The sequence below is a fragment of the Heliangelus exortis genome, chromosome 1, assembly GCF_036169615.1.
Source record: "Heliangelus exortis chromosome 1, bHelExo1.hap1, whole genome shotgun sequence".
Taxonomy (NCBI): Eukaryota; Metazoa; Chordata; class Aves; order Apodiformes; family Trochilidae; genus Heliangelus; species Heliangelus exortis.
The window spans coordinates 107,890,995-107,910,910 of record NC_092422.1 but is presented as its reverse complement, the minus strand read 5'-3'; the positions used below and the strand labels follow the sequence as shown (position 1 = coordinate 107,910,910).

The window sequence follows — 19,916 nt, the reverse complement described above, 5'->3', positions numbered from 1 at the left end:
TTTTCTAAGTTCAGCTTATATTCCTTAAGTATGGAGGGGTGGCTCTGAGGTAGACCTTATACAGACATTTTCCTGTAGCTTTGCTATAGGAGTTCTACTGATACTTGTTTCTCTTTCCAAGCCTGGCATTTTCACTTTGTGTGTGCTGGAAGTTACCAGCATTTTGATTGCTATCAACATGGCACATTCAAATGCCTGAAAGAAGGGATAGATGATAACCAGGGAGATTTACATCATACCCATGACTAGCTCGTGACTTATTGGGGAGTTTTGACAATCTTGAGTAATGAGATATTCAGATATTATGGAGTCATGGTGATTCAGTACTCTGTTTTGTTACCTGAGTTAATGCCTGAGGCATCTCTTCTTTTTTTTCTTTTTTCTTTCTTGGCAATAAATGTCTAGGTAGTGATATTTTTTCATTAATCATGATTAAAAACAACTGTTTGATTCTTCTGTATAAATCCTGTATTAAATAGAGTATTGCACATTTGGAAAGCTCTGCATGATGCAGATTTTTAAAATCCCTTGTAATGAATTCTTATGTTCTTTACTTATGATGTTAAAATTTGCTGCCGAAGTATGTTTTGTGAATATATGACATAGATTTCTTCAACTCTGAGCTTGGTTTAATTGTAAATTAAAATACTCAGAAAAAAGCAAACCCCCCCAGGCAGCACAAAATAAGAGTTCATAAATTTGAAAGAGTAAGACACTGATCATTTTGTGCAAATCAAGCTCTCTTAGCTTAAGTTGTTAGCATTCTCATTGTCTTTCTCTTCTGGCAGGTCTGAAAATAACCTCTGCCACCAAGTGTAGTATGGACATGGTAAGGCTGACACTGCTGTCATAGTACAAGGAAGCTTTGGCCCCTAACCAAGCAGTTCAGCTGCTTGTGTTGATGATTTTGATCAAAAAATACCAGTTGAATAAGCACCTTCGGGTATTTGTTTTATATGTAATGCTTAAACTACACAGCATTAAATTCTATGGAGTTACTATAATCATTCAGGTTTCATGAGAAAATAACAAAAAGCTTTTATAGCTAGGCAGAAAGCTTTATTAGCATATAATATGAAAGGACTAGGTGATAGATTTCATTAAAAAGAAACAGAAGCATGACCAGCTGACCTCAGCTGTTCCTAGACCTTACCAACATGTTAGTTTCAGAACTCTTGCAAAATAACTCTATTTGAGACTTAACTTGTGAAACAACCCATTTGCCTTCTTAAAAAACAAAGTGATGGTGCATACTTTCCTGTATTTGAGTTTAAACTTCAGTAGACCAGTATGTATTGAAAGAGTCTAAAGCTTATTCAACTAATTTCCTAATAAGTAAGTGCTCTTATTCTATGTATATTGAGCTGTACTACTGCAGTTTTATATACTTGTACTTTTATCTTTGGTATTTTACTTGTTCTGTCTCTTATGTTGTTTGGCTTTGTAGTGGTTCATCTGTTCTTGGGGTTGGGTTTTTTTTGTTGGTTGGGTTTTTTGGGTTTTTGGGTTTGTTTTGTTGTTGGTTGTTTTTTGTTTAAATGGGATTAAGTGTTTCATGTAGTTTCAGTTTAACTAACTTCATTTCTCTTGCATCAACACTAAATGCAAACAAAGCAGTGTTCAAAAAAAAGCTCTAGCTGGATAGACCTTAGAAGAACTGCCTCCTGTTGTTTCATTTTTATGTTAATTTTGATTACATGGTATCTTGGACATGCTGTTACTCAGTGGGGCTAAGAGATTTATGGTACCATACTTTTCATATCAAATTAAAATGTGCTAAGAGAGAAACTTTCATTCAGCTATGTGTTGGCAGCTGCTCAACTGATTTCAATGCTTAAGATGTACTGCAATACAGAGTTAACATTTTCTGAACCAGTGCCTTGATCAGAGTCTGTACCTCAGGACTGTGCTTGTCTTTTCTTATTGGCCCCTATCCCCTCCTTGGAGGGAGAAAAAAAAAAAACAACAATGAAAAAGTAGGAGGGAAAATTGTGTCCTGGGGAATAATGAGATGTAAGCTTCCTCATTTTTTAATTCACTCAGTTGTGCTAATAAAGAGAAGCCTACTTCACTTTTCAGATTATTTTTTTTTAAGTGTTAAAAAATTATGTTAAAGGTAAAGGCTTCCCTGGGAATAGAAGAGGTTTATGTGTTTTACCTTTCTATAAGATCAGCACACTCTGCTATAAACTGCTGTACAGTCAGGTGTGTGATAATGTAGACTTTCACTGGAGTCTGCAGAAAATTCAACAACTGTATAAGGAATACATACAGAAATACAGAAAATTTCTGCATGCCCTTGCTCTTCAACCTTGTTTTCAAACTCAGCAGGGATGGGAAGGACAGAGGGAACTCAGCCATTCTGTGTCATATCAGGCAGTTTGCCATACATGGATTGAAAGCCCCTATGCATGTTGCTTTTCTCCTGGCAGGTGTTTTCTACAGGGAGCGATTATTGAAATGGTTGGGAAGAAGAGACAGAGATGAAGGACAAAAATAGACTGCTCACAGATTTACTGCTTATAGGTCAGTTTCCACTAGTCAGATTTACTTGTGACTGTAGGACCTTATCTCTCTTAAATACGTGTTTGCCTAGATTAGAAGAATGTTATTTACAGTCCTGGCAATATTATGTGCAAATCTGAATTATAGGACCTATTGCAGTCTGATTGCAGGCTTGACCTTGTGTTTCTCTTCCAAGTCCTGCATACGTATTTTATATAGTCCAATGGTTCTGTTTCATTAAAGAGAAGTGGGCCTCCTCCAAATGATGCAGAAATTGTAGCTTGTGATCTGCTCATGGATGAGGAACAGACATGTTCTCAGCCTGCTGGAGTGTCTTGATTGGTGTTTGGCAAGGAGCTTTGGTTAACTCCGCATTTATATTTGGAATGAAAAGCAAATGACAGCTGCTGAAACTTCCAGTCACTTGGTTCTGAAACACAAATTTAAAATGGTTTCAGGGTAGCACGTGAAAGGATGTGTTCTTTTTGGGCCTTCTGACCTGCACCATGCTGTCCGCTCGCCTCCCACGTGGCAACATGAGAAGGTCACTGCTGCCTGTCAGGGTGGGAACAGGTGCTCATAGCTGTGGCAAAGGTATGCTGAACAGTAGCACACTTAAACTTTGGAGTGCTGTTAATGGCCTGTCCAGCCTTTGGTCCTGGAAAAGTAATCCCTGAAGGACACGGGCTGCCTGGCATCAGGTCTGGGCCTTACAAGAATCTTTCTCTTTGCTTCCGTATTGAATACAGCTTGCTGGCAGAGAGCATGCCAGAGTGTGATAATCCTTAGGATAGCAACCCTTGAAAAAGTCCCCCACAGCAAAGCTAAATCCCAATCATATGAAGCATTTAGTTATGAGCTTAGATCTTGCTGTTTGTTTTGACCTATATTTCAGTGAAGTAAAGATGCTGCTTCATTTTTGTTCTTCTGGTAAATGTCTATTGCAGTGGGTAATTTTCAAGCCAAGGTAGTTCTCAGTTTTTGTAAGGGACAGATAAAAAATTCATATGATGAGACGTGTTGGTTTTCTTTCAAGGAGTCTGTCAATCCAGCACAAGACTTAAAAGATCTTGAGAATTAAAATGTGCAGTTTACCTCCAGGGTCATCTTAAATATCGGGAATGGTGAGAATTATATCCCCAGGAGTTGTTTTCCAGTGGTAACTGTTCCTGCTGGAAAGCTGCCTGGAAGGTGGTCAGCGACTTAAGAATTCCAGAAACACTTCTGGTCATGGCAGCCTTAGGAGTTGCCTCTTTCTGGAGACCAGAGTGTCAGTGCATCCTGTTCTATGCCACACATGGGAAGCTTCTTCCCTCCTGAATTACTTTGCTTTTAATCTCAAATTTGAGGTTTTCAAACCTTGTATTTGCTTGAGGCTTAACAGAGCAGGCAAATAATTCCTTTTGCAAGTGAAAGAGAAAATGGTTGTTTAAGCTGGTACTTTCTTGTCTCCAGAGCTCTTTAGATTTTAGATTTCAAAATAATGGGCAAGTTAGGGTTTTTAAACTTAATGTTGTTCCCCAGTTCAGATATCCCTGCCACTTGGCTTGCATAGTTAAAAAAATGGCAATGTTCCAGTATCTCCTTTTTAACCTTGTCTGACTAGTTCTCTTGGGTAGAACATCTGCAGATGTATGATGACAAAGCAGGGCCATGAATAAAACCAAGGGTCTGCTGAGCACTTGCAGCTCCCTGGAAAAGACCCTGTACATGAACTGAGCTTGTATTGAACCTTAGCATCCTCTCTGCAATGATAGAAGACCTGACATCATGACATAGGTGTATATGCAGGGAGCATTTTCCAGCAGCCCTTCATAAGCTTCCTTGTGAAGGGAGGTGTTTTAAGCTGTTTTACAGCTTTGGAAAATTTCCCCAATTTTTTTTTTTTTTTTTTTAAACTTGTTTATGAATGGTCTATTATAGTAGCAGGCCTGGGAAATGGAGCCTGTACTCCCCAGTTGTTACAATTGCAGGATAGCTTTGTCTGATGGGAATTGACCCAGCATACTTTGAGAGAAAGGGCTTTGGGAGGGCTGAAATTCCAAGCTCCTCCTAAGGAGTGAATTGCCAAACAGCAAATCTAGCAAAGGCTAAGGGTTGTTCTGAGACATGGTAAGTTTTACTTTTCCCTCTGTGTTCCAGCAGGAAGGCATTGAAAACTATTGAGTTACCCTGGATCTAAAGAGGGTAGTGAGCAAATTAATGTCAGTTTTGTTGTTGTTGGCAGCATTTGTTTATAAATTTACAAAGTTTTAAATTTATAGGGTAATACTGATCATCCAAAAGCATAAGATAAGCAATATTGCTTACAGGCACGAACTCTTACTTCAAGTATTGAAGTTTCAGCTCTGTTTTTAGTCATAAGTTCCAGCCTTGCATTACCAAGGAAAATAAAGAGGAGAAAGTCCACTGGAAGCAGTTAGGTGAAGTGTTCTAATGGTAGTACCTTTGCTGCTAAAAACTCAACCCTTCCTCATCAGATTTCTGGCAGTCAGGCTCCTATATGCCCTTGTCCAACAAAAGGAACTCTGTTTCCTTGTGGTCTTCTCTGCTTTGTAGCCACATGTGCTTGCCATTTCTTCACTTCTGGTTTTGATGAGCTAAACAGGTAATCCTTCTGAAATGACTACTGTAAAGACTTCATGTTTCAGTCCTCTTCAGTACTGGGAAGTCTATTTGATTTTACTTCATTTTCACCACGTTTTCTGGAGAGCAGTTGTCAGAACTCCATATAATATTCCCATTACTTTTGCATCTCCTGTATTTTATTCAGCCAAGTCCTTTGGTCACAGTCCTTTACCCAGCATGTGTGCCCACCTGTTTATCTTCCATCACCCTTTTGCATTTTTTTAAAAATATCTACTTATACACAAGACAGAGTGCTACATTCTGAAAAGCACTTTTCTGGTGATGCCTAGACTTCTGCTGCAATGAAACATTTTTGCCTGCTTCCAGGTAGATTGCTTTCAAGCAGTTTTCTTTATCTTTGTTGTTTACTCATCATAGTTGCATAAGCTGAGATCTTAGGAGTCTGGGATTTTTTGTGACTCCTGATGGCATACCAAATAGTTCAGGCTTGGGAACACAAACAAATTGAATAAAAATATACACAATAATTAATAATTACAGTTATATTCACAGAGTTACAGACATATTATAGGACCTACTAGTTAGCCAGCTTTAGTGTCCTTACTGTGTCATGTTGTTTCAGATACAAATTCGGTTTCCTAATCAAAGTTAAGTGCAGTAGCCATTTCATCAAGACTGTTGCTTTAACATAAATTCATTCCATTTGTTTTTTCCCAGGGCTGATGGCACAGAAGCAGGCTTATAATTTGATTACTGCTACTTGGAAAATGTTGGTGGAAGGCTGGCATTTTTCCAGTCCTCTGCAGCTTTCCTGGTTTTCAAAGACTTATTAAAAATTGATGGCGATGGATGAAAAGCTTGCTTTTCAGCTTTCCCAGTATGGAATGGTCCCTGGAGAACAGGTTGTATATCCAGCATCTGTGAAGGGGGAGACCTCTGCTCTGCAGCTTAGGAAAGCTGTTTCACCCTTGCCTGCTCCCAAGTAGGAAACAGGGATCAGTGGCTGATGCAAAGGTAGGTGGCTTTCATGAAACCCCATTGCCAGTGAATGCTGAGCACCCTGGTGTGACCAGAAGCAGCCAAGCAACCTAGGTAGCTCCCTCCTTCTAAGCAGAAGAATGTAAAAAGATAACAAAGCTGCTGCTGCTTTGTGGGACTGGCCAAAAAAATGTTCCTTAAGGGTTGCTTTAGTGGAAAGGACATTAAACACATGCACGGCCTTTTACTGTTTCAGCTGTAGTTTATTCCTTTTCTGATCTCTCCAGTCTTGGTTCCTGAGCATTTGCTGTGCCTTCAACAGTGTGTTCACTGGGCTGGAAAGTGCTCAAGTGGTGGCCCTGTCACGTAGCATGCTCTGAGTTATGTAATCAAATATTTCATGGGGTTTTAAAACTACCAGTGCAGGGAAGAGAAAGCACTAGATGAAATGCCTGTGGAGAACAACAATGAATTAGGTCGTCTATTAAATTTTTCATCTCTTGAGTCTGCTCAAGCCCAGCAGCATCCAAAGCAGTTTAAATCTGAGAATTCACTGTGTTAAAATAAGAAAGTAATAGATGAAGAGGCCATTGTGAGATAGGTATGCAAGCTGTTTTTTTGTTTGTTTTTTTTTAAATACATCAGAAGGAGTTTTGTTGGCAAAGCTGTTTGTGAATCCACCTCAGGCTTATCAACCTCCTTTCATATTAAGCTGAACATGAATCATTTGCCAAAAGAAAATTAATTCATAGCAGGGTGGATAATGCAGCATGGATGGAAGACATTTGACAAAGTGTGTTGCAACTCAAAGAGAAGCAAAATTATTTTATTTAATAAAGGATAAATTTTCATATATCACAGAAGAAGAAAAGTCTCATCTTTCCTCGTCTTCCCTCCTCCCACCTCTGCAGTGGTATAAACAGAATTTAGGCTACCTTACATGGGCATAGCTTCCTTGCTGTCACTGGAGGTATGCTGACTCATACCAGCAGAAAATACAATCCTTGTGCTTTATAGTACATTTGCTAGTTTTTGGTGATTTCCCCTTTGTTTTTATCGGTTCAACTTGTTTTCTTAAGATGCTATTGCACTATTTGATAGTTGAATATGTAATACTGATAAAGTGATAGTAATATTCTACTGCCTGCCTTTTATTCCTTGACTTTTCATCCTGTTGTCCCCTTGTTGAAACTTTTTGTCATCACTTGAACAGGGAAAAGAAATCAGTTTTCACATTCTAAGCCTGTTAGCATAATGATGCTGAACAGAGAGAAGAAGGCTTTGCTTCTGTTTCGTTATAAAAATTAAATGTGATGTGTAATGATTTCTGTTACCTTTGTTTAACAGAGTGAAGTCCAGTGAAATCCCTCTGTATTTCTAGCTCTCAGGCACTGGGATGCTGGTGCAGTTTGGGGTGATGCAGCCTAGGTGGAGTAAAACTGAGCCTGTAGGATGAACAGCGCAAGGCTGAGGAAACAGGCATGAAAACAGACTGCAGATGGGAGAGATAAACAGGATCCCCAGGCTGTGACTGAGTAGGCAGGCCTCTTTAATGGCTCTTAGCAACGCCCCTGCTTTGACCCTCCTCATATGTGAGGAAAATCAAATCAATACACTGCTCTTCAAACCACGATGCTGCAGCAGCAGCAGGGCATTGTGGCAGCCTTCGTCTCTTAAATCCATCAACGCTTTTCAGTTTGCTGATCTCTGGATATTCATCCCTGCATCTCTGCTGAGAAAGACCCTGACTGCATCTTTAATTGGATTGTTTGAGCTCCCATGTACAACCTTCTTCTTACTAGCAAGCATTAGGTAGGCAATTTTAAAATGCTTTGGATTTTCAGGCAGCTTTAACACTGACCTGAGAACCCTATTGTATTCTCTGTAAACATAGCAGAAGCCTCTCTTTAAAACCTGCTCTGTTTAAAATCTTGGGTTTGTTTCTTTTTGGTTTTGGTTTTGTTTTTTTTTTTTTTGTGGTTGGGCAGGGGGTGTCTGTTTTTTTCCTTCTTTTTATAAAACGGTGGTGGCTGATTTGTGCTTTTGGAAAAGGATATTCCCTGGTTGATCCCTCCCCTGTTCTGTAGAACAGCTATAACCGATGCCATACAGTTACTTTCAGTGTTGATGAACATCTGCTCCACTGTCGAACATATAGGGCAAGCTGCTCACTCTTCTCTTTTATTCTTTAATTTTCTGGTCCGTACTTCAAAGCTGCAGATCAGGACTCGACCACTAAGTAAGTTCTGCTTTGGTTCCAGAGATGGCTAACAGAGGACCAAGCTATGGCTTAAGCCGAGAAGTTCAGGAAAAGATTGAACAGAAATATGACCCAGAATTAGAGTCTAGGCTGGTGAACTGGATTATTGTACAATGTGGAGAACAGATAGAGCACCCTCCACCTGGAAGGCAACATTTTCAGACCTGGTTGATGGATGGAACGGTAAGTCTAGTTATATGCTTGCATGGATTTATATGCACAGTGTCTTTATTTTCTGTCTGCATTTAACTAAATTGCAAATAGCTTGTGGCCAGTGCATGGATATCTATCTTAGCATCTGATTTATTTTCTTTTGACCAGGAATCTTAATATCAGAAGATAATTATTCTGCTAGTGCACTGTGATTAGCACAGTACTTATGATTCCTATGAGTCATGCACATTATATATGAGTATGACTCATTCCCCCAGCACCTTTTCTCATACAGTTAGATGAGATCTGTTTTAAAATCAGCTGTATACTTTTCTCTTTATGAAATCGTCAGTGTTGATGGGGATAAGGGAAGAGATGCAGGAAATCTGAAGGACTGAATTATGTGTTTTCTTCTTGGGAATAATTCTGTAGCTAAAACATTGTGTTCCATTGAACAACAGGCAGATGCTGCTGTTTGCAGTGGGCTGTAAGAATATGCTAATCATTGAATCTCAGCCAAAGTGGCTTCAACAATATTTCAATTGACATTGCTTATTTTTTTGGCTCGGACATGTGGTTTCTTCTCTGTCAGTTGTTATATAACCTTTACCAGTGATTGCTTTGTTCTTCCTAGCAGATTAGGATTTATATGGCCAGGCTATTGACATCAGTTAATGAAAGCTTTATTTCCTTTCTAATATACTTTGGTAATTATTGATTCACTTCTTTGTTTTTATTTGAAGAAATTATGTCCCTGACAGAAACTGGCCAGGTCAAAAGCATTCTGCAGCATCACTTCATCTTCAGAAATTGCCTCCTAGTTTGATGACTGTTTTCTCATTTTGTTTCTATATTTGTCTCTCAGCTGTTATGCAAGTTAATAAACAGTTTACATCCAAAGGGAAATGAGCCCATTGCAAAGATCTCGGAATCAAAAATGGCTTTCAAGCAGATGGAACAAATTTCACAGTTCTTAAAAGCTGCTGAAATCTACGGAGTAAGAACAACAGATATTTTCCAGACAGTGGATTTATGGGAAGGTAAAAGTAATAAACTGGAAGTCAGTTTACAGTCTTCATTTTACTTTTCTTTGATGTGTTGTAATGGTGCGTTTTGTTTAAGGCATACTCTCTAATGTAATTATCTTTTGTTACTCTTTGCCTTACCTCATTATAATGTTCTTCCAGTGCTGCATTATCTCCTCTGAGGGATTTATATTGCCCCGAGGGCATAAAGGAGCCTTACCAAGCTCATGTGTTATCCAAAACCCCATCATTCTGATAGAAATCTACAGACCTAATAAAACATATGTTCTTTATGCTAATTATTTCCAAGTAAATAGCTTCTAATAGCAAATATGGAAAACCATATATTTTTTTTCTGCTTGCAGGGTTTTATTGCAGTTTTCAAATTATAAGTAAAGCTTAAATTCGAGCTATAAAAGGCATTCCCAGGAGCAAATATGCCTCTGTGGAACTTTTATGAGGGCTCATTTATGACTAGCAAAAAGCAGAACTTACTGCTAACACCATGTTAGCTGAACATCTTTCTCTGAGAATACAACCTTTTTAGAGAGGTCACTATGGCATTTTCACAGGCTGCTGGGATATGTGGGAGGACTCATCTGAGGAACAGTTTGAGGGATTAAACACTTGGAACCTCTTTGTGGATAGGTTAGAAGGGAAGGATGTACTGACAGCTGGAGTTACTGGGAACTGTAATATTCTCAGGGTGACAGATTTACTTGGCAAATCCTACCTTTGGGTACAAGGACAGGATTATTTCTTCCAGTTCAGTAGTTAGTCTTTAATCCAGTCTACCTTTAAATGTCTTCAGTTAAGGGATTTCTGCTTCCCTGGTGTAACACCCTCCCTGCCCCTCAACACGGCAGACTATTGAAAGAGAAGCTCCATCTGACTTGTAGGGGATGATAATAGCTCATTTCAGATGCTGTTCTTTGCAGTCTTTTGCATCTCATCATGGTTTCACCATGCAAATCAAAGTATGGTACATTTATCCTTACCATGAAAAGGACTTGCTTTGAAGACAAAAAGCTCCTAATGATGGTGGCTTTCTCCACATTTCTTTTCACTCATCATCTTTTCTGAACAGTTGTTAAGGAAAAGAACTAGTGACTTCTAGAGGACAGGAAGTCAAAACACATCTCACAGCCTTGGAGGGAGACATAGAAGACTTCTCCACTGTTACTTTAGGACTTCCCAAAATTAATGTGTCTCCTTGTTTTCCCACCCCCTTTTCATCCCTCCTGCATCTCATTTCAGTTCTAAGCTGACACAGTGTGTCTCTTCAGCAGTGAATCACAGCAAGCTTTTTGTGTCTAACCTTAATTCTGACCTCTAGCATCTGTGTTGCTTCAGGGCTGAATAGTCTGAACCTGGATACATTAGCTGGACAGAAAGGGCAACCTCTTTTTCACTGTTTCATAATTACTGCACTGCTACACTTCACGCCATAACCTCTTTAGAAAGAGAGGACATCTCCATGTATGTTTCTAGGGAAAGAAAAATACAGCTTTTCTCTGGCACTGATTGTTTTCTGAGAGCTTTTGCTTTGAAGTTCTTAGTACTGATTAACAAAGATGTTTTAGGATGCAATCTGCTGTTGGCCGTTTCAAATTCACCCAGTCCATCTGCTGCATTTTCCGTCATCTTCTTGGTCTGGGAGAAGTATCACCTCTTTTTTTAGTCCTTTCTTATACAAATGTTCTGTGCTCAGCAGCTTTCCCTAATCCACACCAAAGATATTATGTGCAGTGTTTTCTACAGATACATCCTTGAGTATATATACATATATATAAATGTATACTTCCAGGCAGGCAAGAGGCAGCTGTACATCTGCATACTTCTTTAACCTTTGCAAAAAAAACCATTTCAGGAATACTGTGCACAGCAATTCCCCATCTTTGGGCTTGAACCTTCCCCAGCCAGGTTTCCCCCAAAGAGAAAGGCTAACCTATAACAAGTGATCAGAGGTCCCTTCATCCTTGTAGGGGCACTGCCCCATCCTCTAGAAGGCTGTGCTATTTGAAGCACACTGCAGAGGACACTGAAGATGCAGGGACCCCACGTGGGTCCCTGCAGCATGATTCTGGGAGGCTGAGGGCTGTGCAGAGAGCCCACGTGGCTCTCAGTGAACAAGTACTGGAGCCAAAGGAAGGCACTGACTGCAATTTACTGCAATGCCAGAGTCAAGCCTGGCTTCAGGGAGTGCTGTTAGCCCTGCTGTCAGGTGGCTGCAGTATTAGGCAACTTTCTCAGTGGGCACGTAAAGCTTTTTGCAGCCATTTTTGTGCTGACCACTGAGTCCCTTATGTCCTTTGTTGGAAGAGGATGAATGTCACAAGACCACAAAGGGTTTGGGGTTTTCCCTCACCTGCAGTCCCTCTCATATGCAGCAAGGAGGCTCTGAGAAGCAGGTCTACATCCTTGCCTTTGTTTTGGCAGATGGCACTCGGCTCCCACTTGGTCTGTTTTCCCCCCACAGCGTCTCCCACTCTCCACTGATAAATAAAGCAGAGCTGAGGGCAGAGCGTGGGGAGGGGGGGGGAGGACGCTGCCAGATGGCTCTGAGAGGCCCATGATCATATTTTGCTACCCATCTTTTGTTTCTTTTCCTTTTTTTTTTTTTTTTTTCCTGGGCTTGCCGTGTTTATTCAGCCCATTCACTTTTAAATCCTCCTGAACATCCCTCTTCATCCCAGTCACCGCACCCCTTGTTATATGGGAGGCATCCCAAGGACGTGGTAGGTGGCATCTGTCGCAGCATATGGTACATCTGCTGCCTCATGCACTTCCCTGTGTGCCTGCTACCCTCCTGTGTGGGGTGTTGGCTCTTCAGCTGCCCTCCTAAGCAAAGATCCAGTCTGATCCAGGTTGTCTTGACAAATACAGTGAAGTGAGGATTCCGGATGGTTGGCAATTCATTTTCCGAGCAAACGGTCCCCTGCAGATAGGATTGCTGCAAATTTTATTAGGCTGTGTGACAGCCACTGTTGGAAGCTGCTAGGTGTTTGTGGCTGCAGAGTGTTTTCCTCACCTCAGCCAGTGTGTTAGACCTGCAGATTTGTGTGAATCAAAGCCCTGAGCTGAAGCTTCCTATAATCAAGGTGATGCACAGCATAACCACAGAATGTGCAACTCTCACTTCCCTCTACACTCCAGCTGGTCCTACAGTGGTTTTCATTAATACTGTCCCACTGGAGGTATTTCTGGAATCTGTTATCATCATCATCTCTCTAGTATTTCATGTTTTTATGAACTGCTTATTTTCTCATGTGAAGAACTCACAGTCAAAATCAGATTTGTTAACTGGACAAAATATTTTAGCAAAAAGAAAGAACTGGAACAGAGAGAAAGGGAGAGGAGTCATAGAAATAGTTATGGAAGGATGTCAGAAGGAGGGAGAGGCAAAAGACAGATTTTCAACAATTTACCACCTCACACAATTGGAAATCTATGCTGCAGCTCATTTTTGCAAGAAACTTTTCCAAAAGTTAACATGTCTGGATTGGGTAATGAGCTAGAATCTGTCTAACTGATGTCTTAATGTTCCCCGCTCTTTTTACACCAAGTGACAAAGCACGGGGGAAGAACCAACAAAAAAGGAACAGTTATAATTTTAAAAAATTAAAAAAAAAATCTATCTCTCTTTTTTTGTTTTGTTTTGTTTGGGGAAAGGGTTGGAGTTTTTGTGTTTGGTTTTTTGGTTTTTTTTTTTTTTTTTTTTTTTTTTTTTTTTTTGTGGTGTGTTTTCATTTGTTTGTTTGTTTGTTTCTTAATTCACTGGAGGAATGATGCATTTTGTTGTTGACCAAAAAAAGGTGCCCTCTTGGATCCCTAATGAATTTTCAGCTAAGTGAAAGTGTGTCTCTAACCAACTGACAGGCAATTACATCCTTTGCAATACAGATGGGATAAATCATCCCCTGAGCAGCTTTTCTCTCACTCCTTTTTAAAGAGAGAACCTAAAGAACTAGTTATGACCAGATATGTAACTTTTACTTGGCTAAAGATTAGAAGAGCCTTGACTTTTTGAAGTAAGAAATGAAGAGACATAACATAGTGGGGAGGTGGAAGAATAGTGGCCTTGATGGCAGGACCTGAAGGTGTGAAGCTGCAGAGCATTGATTTTTGGCAGCCTGAGAGGGGAAGCCAGTAGGAAGGATCTGGTAGGTGATCTGATGGTTAAATTGGGAAGAACTGAGATAAGTTACCTGCACAGGAGATCTCCAGGAGAGCTGTGAGCTCCCTTAGCACTGGGACTAGCTGGAATTGCCAAGAGTTAAATGTTAGTGTCAGTCTTGCCAGTTTACTGGTGAAAAAAATGAGAAACAGCACTGTTGTTTAACACACTCTTCTTTTTCAGCCCCGTTTTACTGAGTCTGCTCTTCATACACTAAAGTGATTTCTTCTTAGGAGAAAAATTTGCCCAAAAGTATTATCTAGAAGGATTTAAAATAGTATGGGGGAAGGCGTTAAAATATCCAGAGGCCTGGAAACCTAGGAATGTCTGAATTGTTAATTTTCTCTTTAGCACTGCCCCTTTTATGACTTTTATTAAACTCTTGCATGTCAGAACCTCCATTTCAGCAATGGTAAAATAGGATCTATAATGCTATTAATGCACCTTTTTAGGGGAACTGTGGGAGTTATTTAATAGATTGGATAAGACTGCTCATTAGCGTGCCAAGATATTTTTAATGCAAAGATTTCTTTTATTAAATTCACTGTCTGTCTTTCTAGGAAAGGACATGGCAGCGGTGCAGAGAACATTAATGGCTCTGGGCAGTTTGGCAGTCACCAAGGATGATGGCTGCTACAAGGGGGATCCATCCTGGTTTCACAGGTAAAGTCCAAAGCACAGCTGCACAGAGCTGTCTTCCCCAGGAAGCTGATCATACCATCTGCCTTAGGCCTTAAGGAAATGTACTGGGGAAGGGAAGAATCTTTCCAAAGTTACTTTGTAATGGAGAAGTTTATTTTTTTGGGGAGAGGTTAGCAAAGACCCTACCAGTCAGCAAGATTTTCTACCCTTCATTGGTTCCCAATTTTATCAGCATCACTGCTAGGCCCACATCTTACACTGTCTTGTGGGCCTAAAGTTACACCAGGGCTGCTGGGGAGGAGCCTTGTGGGAGCTGTGTAGTGCAGCCTCTTCCAATGTAGCTTCATCACACCACCTTTTGTGTCCTTCCTGCCCTAAGCTGGGACAGCAATACAGGTAGCAGGACAGAGAAGCACATTGCCTCTGGCTCCAGTTTTCATCCTGAAGGTGCCTCTTTTGAGCAAGACTTTTACACACTGTGTATGTGTCTGTGCATGCCTGGGGACCCCACTGGGTGTCTGGGGTTTGGTAGTGTGCCCAGGGTGGGGTGCAGCATGCTGCTCCAGGCATCTCTGTAGTGTGTCCATCCTCCTATGGAGGGGTCCAGCGCAGGTCACTAAAGACATAATCTTGTCCACTGAAATCATCCCTGACTCACTCCCTAGAAGAACAACAATACTTAGGAAGTTCAGCCACCAGTTTTCCTGGCATTCATCTATTTAGCAGCTTCAGGTAATTCTCTGTATCTGTTTATGAAGGAAAGGGATTGAAAGTGGCAGCAGCCATGTAGATATGTGTGTCCTAAGAGCAGCTGGCAGGAGAAGTGTGCTTTTGCCTCAGATAGCAGACAGAAAGAGTAATGAAGACAAGGCTGCCATGGCTGTCTGCAAACAAAAAGTGACCCCTTTACTGAGCAAAGAAAAGGCATAAAGTCTCTTTCTATTTTTCATCAAAGCAAAAATTGTTTCACTTCCTAGTAATCTTTTTTCTTCGGAGTACCACTTGTCTGTGAAGAATTCTCTGTCTTGGCAAGCTCTCCATTTGCTGTAAAAGTCCATTTGTTTTGGCTACAGAGGCTGAGAAGCAAGGACAGGAAGAAAAGGAAATCCTTCCAGTTAGCCCTCTTGCCTCTGGACAAGCATATTATTGACATGATATTCTGCCATCTAAGAGTATTTCTTACACTGAAATATATGCAGCATGTTAACGAAAAGAGTGCTGGCTGCTTGTATTTGGTTTTCTTGAATTTTTGGATGTGTAGATGAGGCTCAGCAAAAGTAAAGCACACTTTGCTTGGTTTGTCTTAAACCTTGAGCTGGTCTAGCTGAGGCAAAGGGAGACTTAAGTTTTAGATGAATAAGTGGAAACTCTTGAGAATTCTGTATAGGAAATTGGTTTAAATTAACTTAACAGAGTGCACAAATAGATTTGTATTTATGGAATGTAATTGGGTTCAAAATTGGGTTCAAATCCAGTAACATGCTTTAATATAAACCAGACATGAAATCACTACGACCCAGACAGGCTTATTTGTTTTATGTAACGAAAACAAAGTCCTACATGCAAAAATTAATTTTCATCTGGACTCTTAATTGTGGTTGGGAACAGTTTTCATTGGCATAAATCAAGATGTGATCACCTCACTTCTCCTCTAGCTGTCTGTCTTTCCTGTACTGCATGGGTAGCCAATCCATATCTATTGCAGCTGATCAAATACCATTTTACAGCTCTTGCCTTAAGGAAAACTGGTGCTCTTTCTATAAGGAAATAACAAATTACTGATCAGGAGCTACTTTCTGAGTATTTTACCCATCCCTTCAGGCATATCCAGCCCCCTCACTGCCACCCAGTGTTAGTCCTAAATCAGGGCTTTCGGGCTGATTCTCAATTGTCTTAAACTGAAAGAAGTCAAGATTAAATGGAAAATAAGAGTACATGCAGGGATCTACAGTGATTAAGATACTCCCACACTTGAGCTAAGCCATTTTAACTTTTCACTGCCCGTGTCTCAGATACCAGCTCCACCAGGGCTGATTCTCTCCTCCTTGCATGCCCCAGCAAGGTTCTTGGATCCGTGGCTGTTTGTTCTGTTGTGGTTTGGAATGGACAAGCACTGGTGAAAAGCTGGCACAAAAATTTAACAGATCCAGTGGGCACAGTCTGCAGTAAGGGTGATGCCAAGTGATGGCAGACAGGCCAAAGAGAACTTGGCCTGGTGTGAGATATTGAGGGGAATATCCTTGCCCTCACCTCTTTTTCTACAGTCCCAGCTAAGGCTATTTCCACCAATCTAAAAGCAAAATGTTAGTATATATTGCTGTCTGCAAGGCCATCATGTAGTAAATGTGGTGCTTATGATGGCAAAAGTAACACCACAAGATCCAAACTCAACTTTTATTAGCATATCTAGGCTTCCCTTTAGTCTATCTTTTTATTTCTTCTTTACAGCTCTCTTTTTAAAATCTTGTTCAGAGTTATTTTTCAACTTTCTTTGGAAATACTCCACAACACAGTTGAAAATTCTGGGAGGAAGGAGAAAAGAATAATAGACCGTGTTCCTGGGATTTTAATTAAAAGAAAGGCAGACACAGTGAACTTGAGATTCAATTAGGTAATAGGAGTAGTTTTAAAAACATCTCTTGTGGAGATCCCGGCAGTAGTTCAGTATCCATGTAAGTAGTCTGGAAAAGAAATTAAGCAGGAATGAGAGGGACTGCTGCCTGAGGAACCCACAGTTCTGCATGCCCCCCTCCAAAACTCTTAGGAGCTGTGAGATCTGAGAGCCTGTGTTGGGCTTTGGTCAGTCCTCTTACTAGTCCATATGGTGACACCAGAGAGCCATTCTGAGAAATGACAGGTAGTACAGGTTTCCTGTGAGTCCTTCTCTCTTTTCAGCTTTTTGGGGCTTTTATGCCCACATGAGCTCTTCACCTGCAATGTCCTGAGCCTAGCAAAGAGTTTAAGTGCTTTCACAGAGAGGATGGTGCTGATGGTTTTCAATCACTGCAGGCAGCTAATCTAGGGTTCTCATCTAGTGTGTGGGGAGAGAAGGGGCATTGTAATGCCATGCCACATTGCAGGGAAACCTGATCCCTGGACAGACAGACACAGCAGGGAGAAAGGTTGTACCTGGGTGGGAGTAGAGTCGAGTTGATTGAAAGCCTGGCTCAGCCTGGGGCTCTGCTGATTCATATGGCTTATTTGGTAGACACAGACTGATCCTTTTCCCTTGTAAATGACTTGTTTTCCCTGTCTTGGATAAACTAAACAGTTTCTAGCAAGGCAGCAGAGTACAGACTTTTCTGCTGCTTCTTAAATGCCACTTTGGCCCTCAGTGTTTTTCTGAAGGATAAGAGGCTCCTTTTAAACTCCTACAAAGATTCATTGATCCAAAGGGCTTTTGAGACCCGGGACCACTGAACAAAAGTGGTCAGTGTGTTTTGACAGAAGATAAAGGACTGCCATACAGTGAAGACACAGGTGCAAAGGGCACAGTCTATTGCTCAGAAGAGAGAGATTTGGAAATGGCAACTGAGCAATTGTCCTGTCATGCAGGCAACCATTCTGCTCTGCAAAAACAAACAAGACATTTCTCTGTCCCATTTTTTTCTTGGGGTACATTCAGCTTTTATTTACTCCATCGAGTTAAATGATACCAATTTGTACTGTTGCTGTTGGTGGATATCAACCTGTATTACAGCACAGGTAAGTGTCTCAGTGATCATGGATGTACCATGGATTACTGCTTTTAAGAGCTATAGTGTTTAGCACAATTTGACCATATTTTGTGTATTATGGAAAGCACTATACAAATATTTTACCTGTCACAGTGGCTGGGGGAGTTCCTTGGGGTTCTGGAATGCGTGGTACAGTGAAAGTCTGAAGTGGTGTAGGTTTGACTAGTGCATTAGGTTGGATATTAGAAAGAATTTCTTTACTGAGAGGGTGATCAGGCATTGGAATGGGCTGCCCAGGGAAGTGGTGGATTCTCCATCCCTGGAGATATTTAAAAAGAGACTGGATGTGGCACTCAGTGCCATGGTCTGGTAACTGCAGCGGTAGTGGATCAAGGGTTGGACTTGACGATCTCTGAGGTCCCTTCCAACCCAGCCAATTCTATGATTCTATGATTACTTCTGACTGCAGGAAAGCAATTAGCTCAGCCAGAACTGTCCAGCCCATGGGATGGCATAAATGGAATATTGCATTACAGGGCACATGTCTATTACCATGAGCCAATATCAAATTGCTTTTCATGGTCCTCTGGGCATACACAGAATGATGGTATGTGTGTATGTTGCTTTTTTTTTGTCTGTATCTGGACAGGAAAGCACAGCAGAATCGACGAGGATTTTCAGAGGAGCAGCTTCGTCAGGGACAGAATGTAATAGGCCTTCAGATGGGCAGCAACAAAGGAGCATCACAGTCGGGTATGACAGGCTATGGGATGCCAAGACAGATTATCTAAACGCATCTCTGTAGAGAAAACACTCTTTCTGCAGCATGATGTTGAAAAAAAAAAAAAAAGTAAACAAAAAAAAAATGCTCATTAGTTCCTTTTCTGCCTGGTTTCTAATAGTTAGTACTCTTTAAGGTTTGGAGTATTTTTGGTTTGGTTTGTTTTATTTGCAGCTGCAAGAGTTCATCTAGGAACTTGGGTTTTTGTGGTGGTATGTGTCAGTTCACAGCACGTGTGCACTGCTGCCTCCTCCTTTTCACTTCTGAACTATGCAAAGACAATTATTCTGTATTAATTTATTTGCAAAGTGTTATCTTCCATATTTGTCTCACACGGCACTTGTATTTCAACCAGTAACCTCGTTCTTCAATTCAGTGATGATATTGTTTGACCTAAGAATAAAGACAAATTAAAGACATGCCTTAGACTCATTATTTAGAGGTAAAATCACCTAAAACCAACAGCCACCATGGCACAGTGCTGGGGAGTTAAGTGTTTCAAATGGTCCCCCTGTCTCTAACCTAGAGACTGATTCCTTGCTATGTTGTTTAGAGTTTGCATTACATGTTCATTTTAGTGTTTGTCTAAAGGAACAACTAATGTATTTTCCTAAAAAGAAAAAAAAAAAAAGATGTATTATCCATGGAGTCTCATTTGTGTAGTCCCATCCGATGTAGCTCAGATTTCCCTTGACCTAGTGTGCTGGGTTCACTGCAGCCAGCAAACCTGTAGATTGAGCTAGCATCAGTTTAACAGGGAAAAAGCAAAAAAGCTGTGGGTGAAAACAAAGCAAAATAAGGAATTAATTCAGTACTTCCCATTGCTAGTCAGACATTTATCTCCTTCCTGGAAAGCAGGGCCCCAGCATGCATAATGGTTACTTGTCATCACTTGCTGACCATGACACCTGATGTATGGGATATCCCTCTGGTCATCTGGGGTCAGTTGTCTGGATGTGATCCATCCCAGCTTCTTACCCACTCCCAGCTGTGGGGCAGAATGAGGGAGAAGATCCTGACACAAAGCAGGCACTGTTTAGCAGTAGGCACCATGCTGGTGGTTTGTCTATGTTGCTTTAGTCACCAATCCAAAGCACAGCACCCTACAGTCTGCTGGGGAGAAGGGTAA

The 19,916-nt window shown here is 40.8% G+C and overlaps 1 protein-coding gene across 7 annotated transcripts; it reads left to right on the top strand.

Moving 5' to 3' along the window:
* Positions 1 to 822: 822 nt before the first annotated feature.
* On the top strand, positions 823 to 19,206 carry TAGLN3 (transgelin 3). Of its 7 annotated transcripts, XM_071757354.1 has the most exons (7): positions 3,026 to 3,099; positions 4,479 to 6,108; positions 7,420 to 7,884; positions 8,287 to 8,515; positions 9,351 to 9,525; positions 14,248 to 14,350; positions 18,656 to 19,206. In XM_071757354.1, the coding sequence occupies exons 4-7, from the start codon at positions 8,336 to 8,338 to the stop codon at positions 18,795 to 18,797; spliced, it is 600 nt and encodes a 199-aa protein (XP_071613455.1). In that variant the 5' UTR covers positions 3,026 to 3,099; positions 4,479 to 6,108; positions 7,420 to 7,884; positions 8,287 to 8,335; the 3' UTR covers positions 18,798 to 19,206. The 7 variants fall into 7 exon arrangements, with proteins under 7 accessions (XP_071613454.1, XP_071613434.1, XP_071613443.1 ...); XM_071757353.1 differs by lacking the exons at positions 3,026 to 3,099; positions 4,479 to 6,108; positions 7,420 to 7,884 and adding exons at positions 823 to 943; positions 2,433 to 2,526 and having other exon boundaries at positions 8,334 to 8,515; XM_071757333.1 differs by lacking the exons at positions 4,479 to 6,108; positions 7,420 to 7,884 and adding an exon at positions 2,179 to 2,526 and having other exon boundaries at positions 2,964 to 3,099; positions 8,334 to 8,515.
* The last annotated feature ends 710 nt before the right edge of the window (positions 19,207 to 19,916 follow it).

Bases quoted from the DNA above. Each gene is read 5' to 3' on its own strand.
- TAGLN3 (XM_071757333.1), top strand. From the start codon at position 3,012: ATGCTGTCCGCTCGCCTCCCACGTGGCAACATGAGAAGGTCACTGCTG. The intron at 3,100-8,333 runs GTATGCTGAACA...CTTTGGTTCCAG, and splicing joins TGCTCATAGCTGTGGCAAAG to AGATGGCTAACAGAGGACCA. The intron at 9,526-14,247 runs GTAAAAGTAATA...CTGTCTTTCTAG, and splicing joins GACAGTGGATTTATGGGAAG to GAAAGGACATGGCAGCGGTG.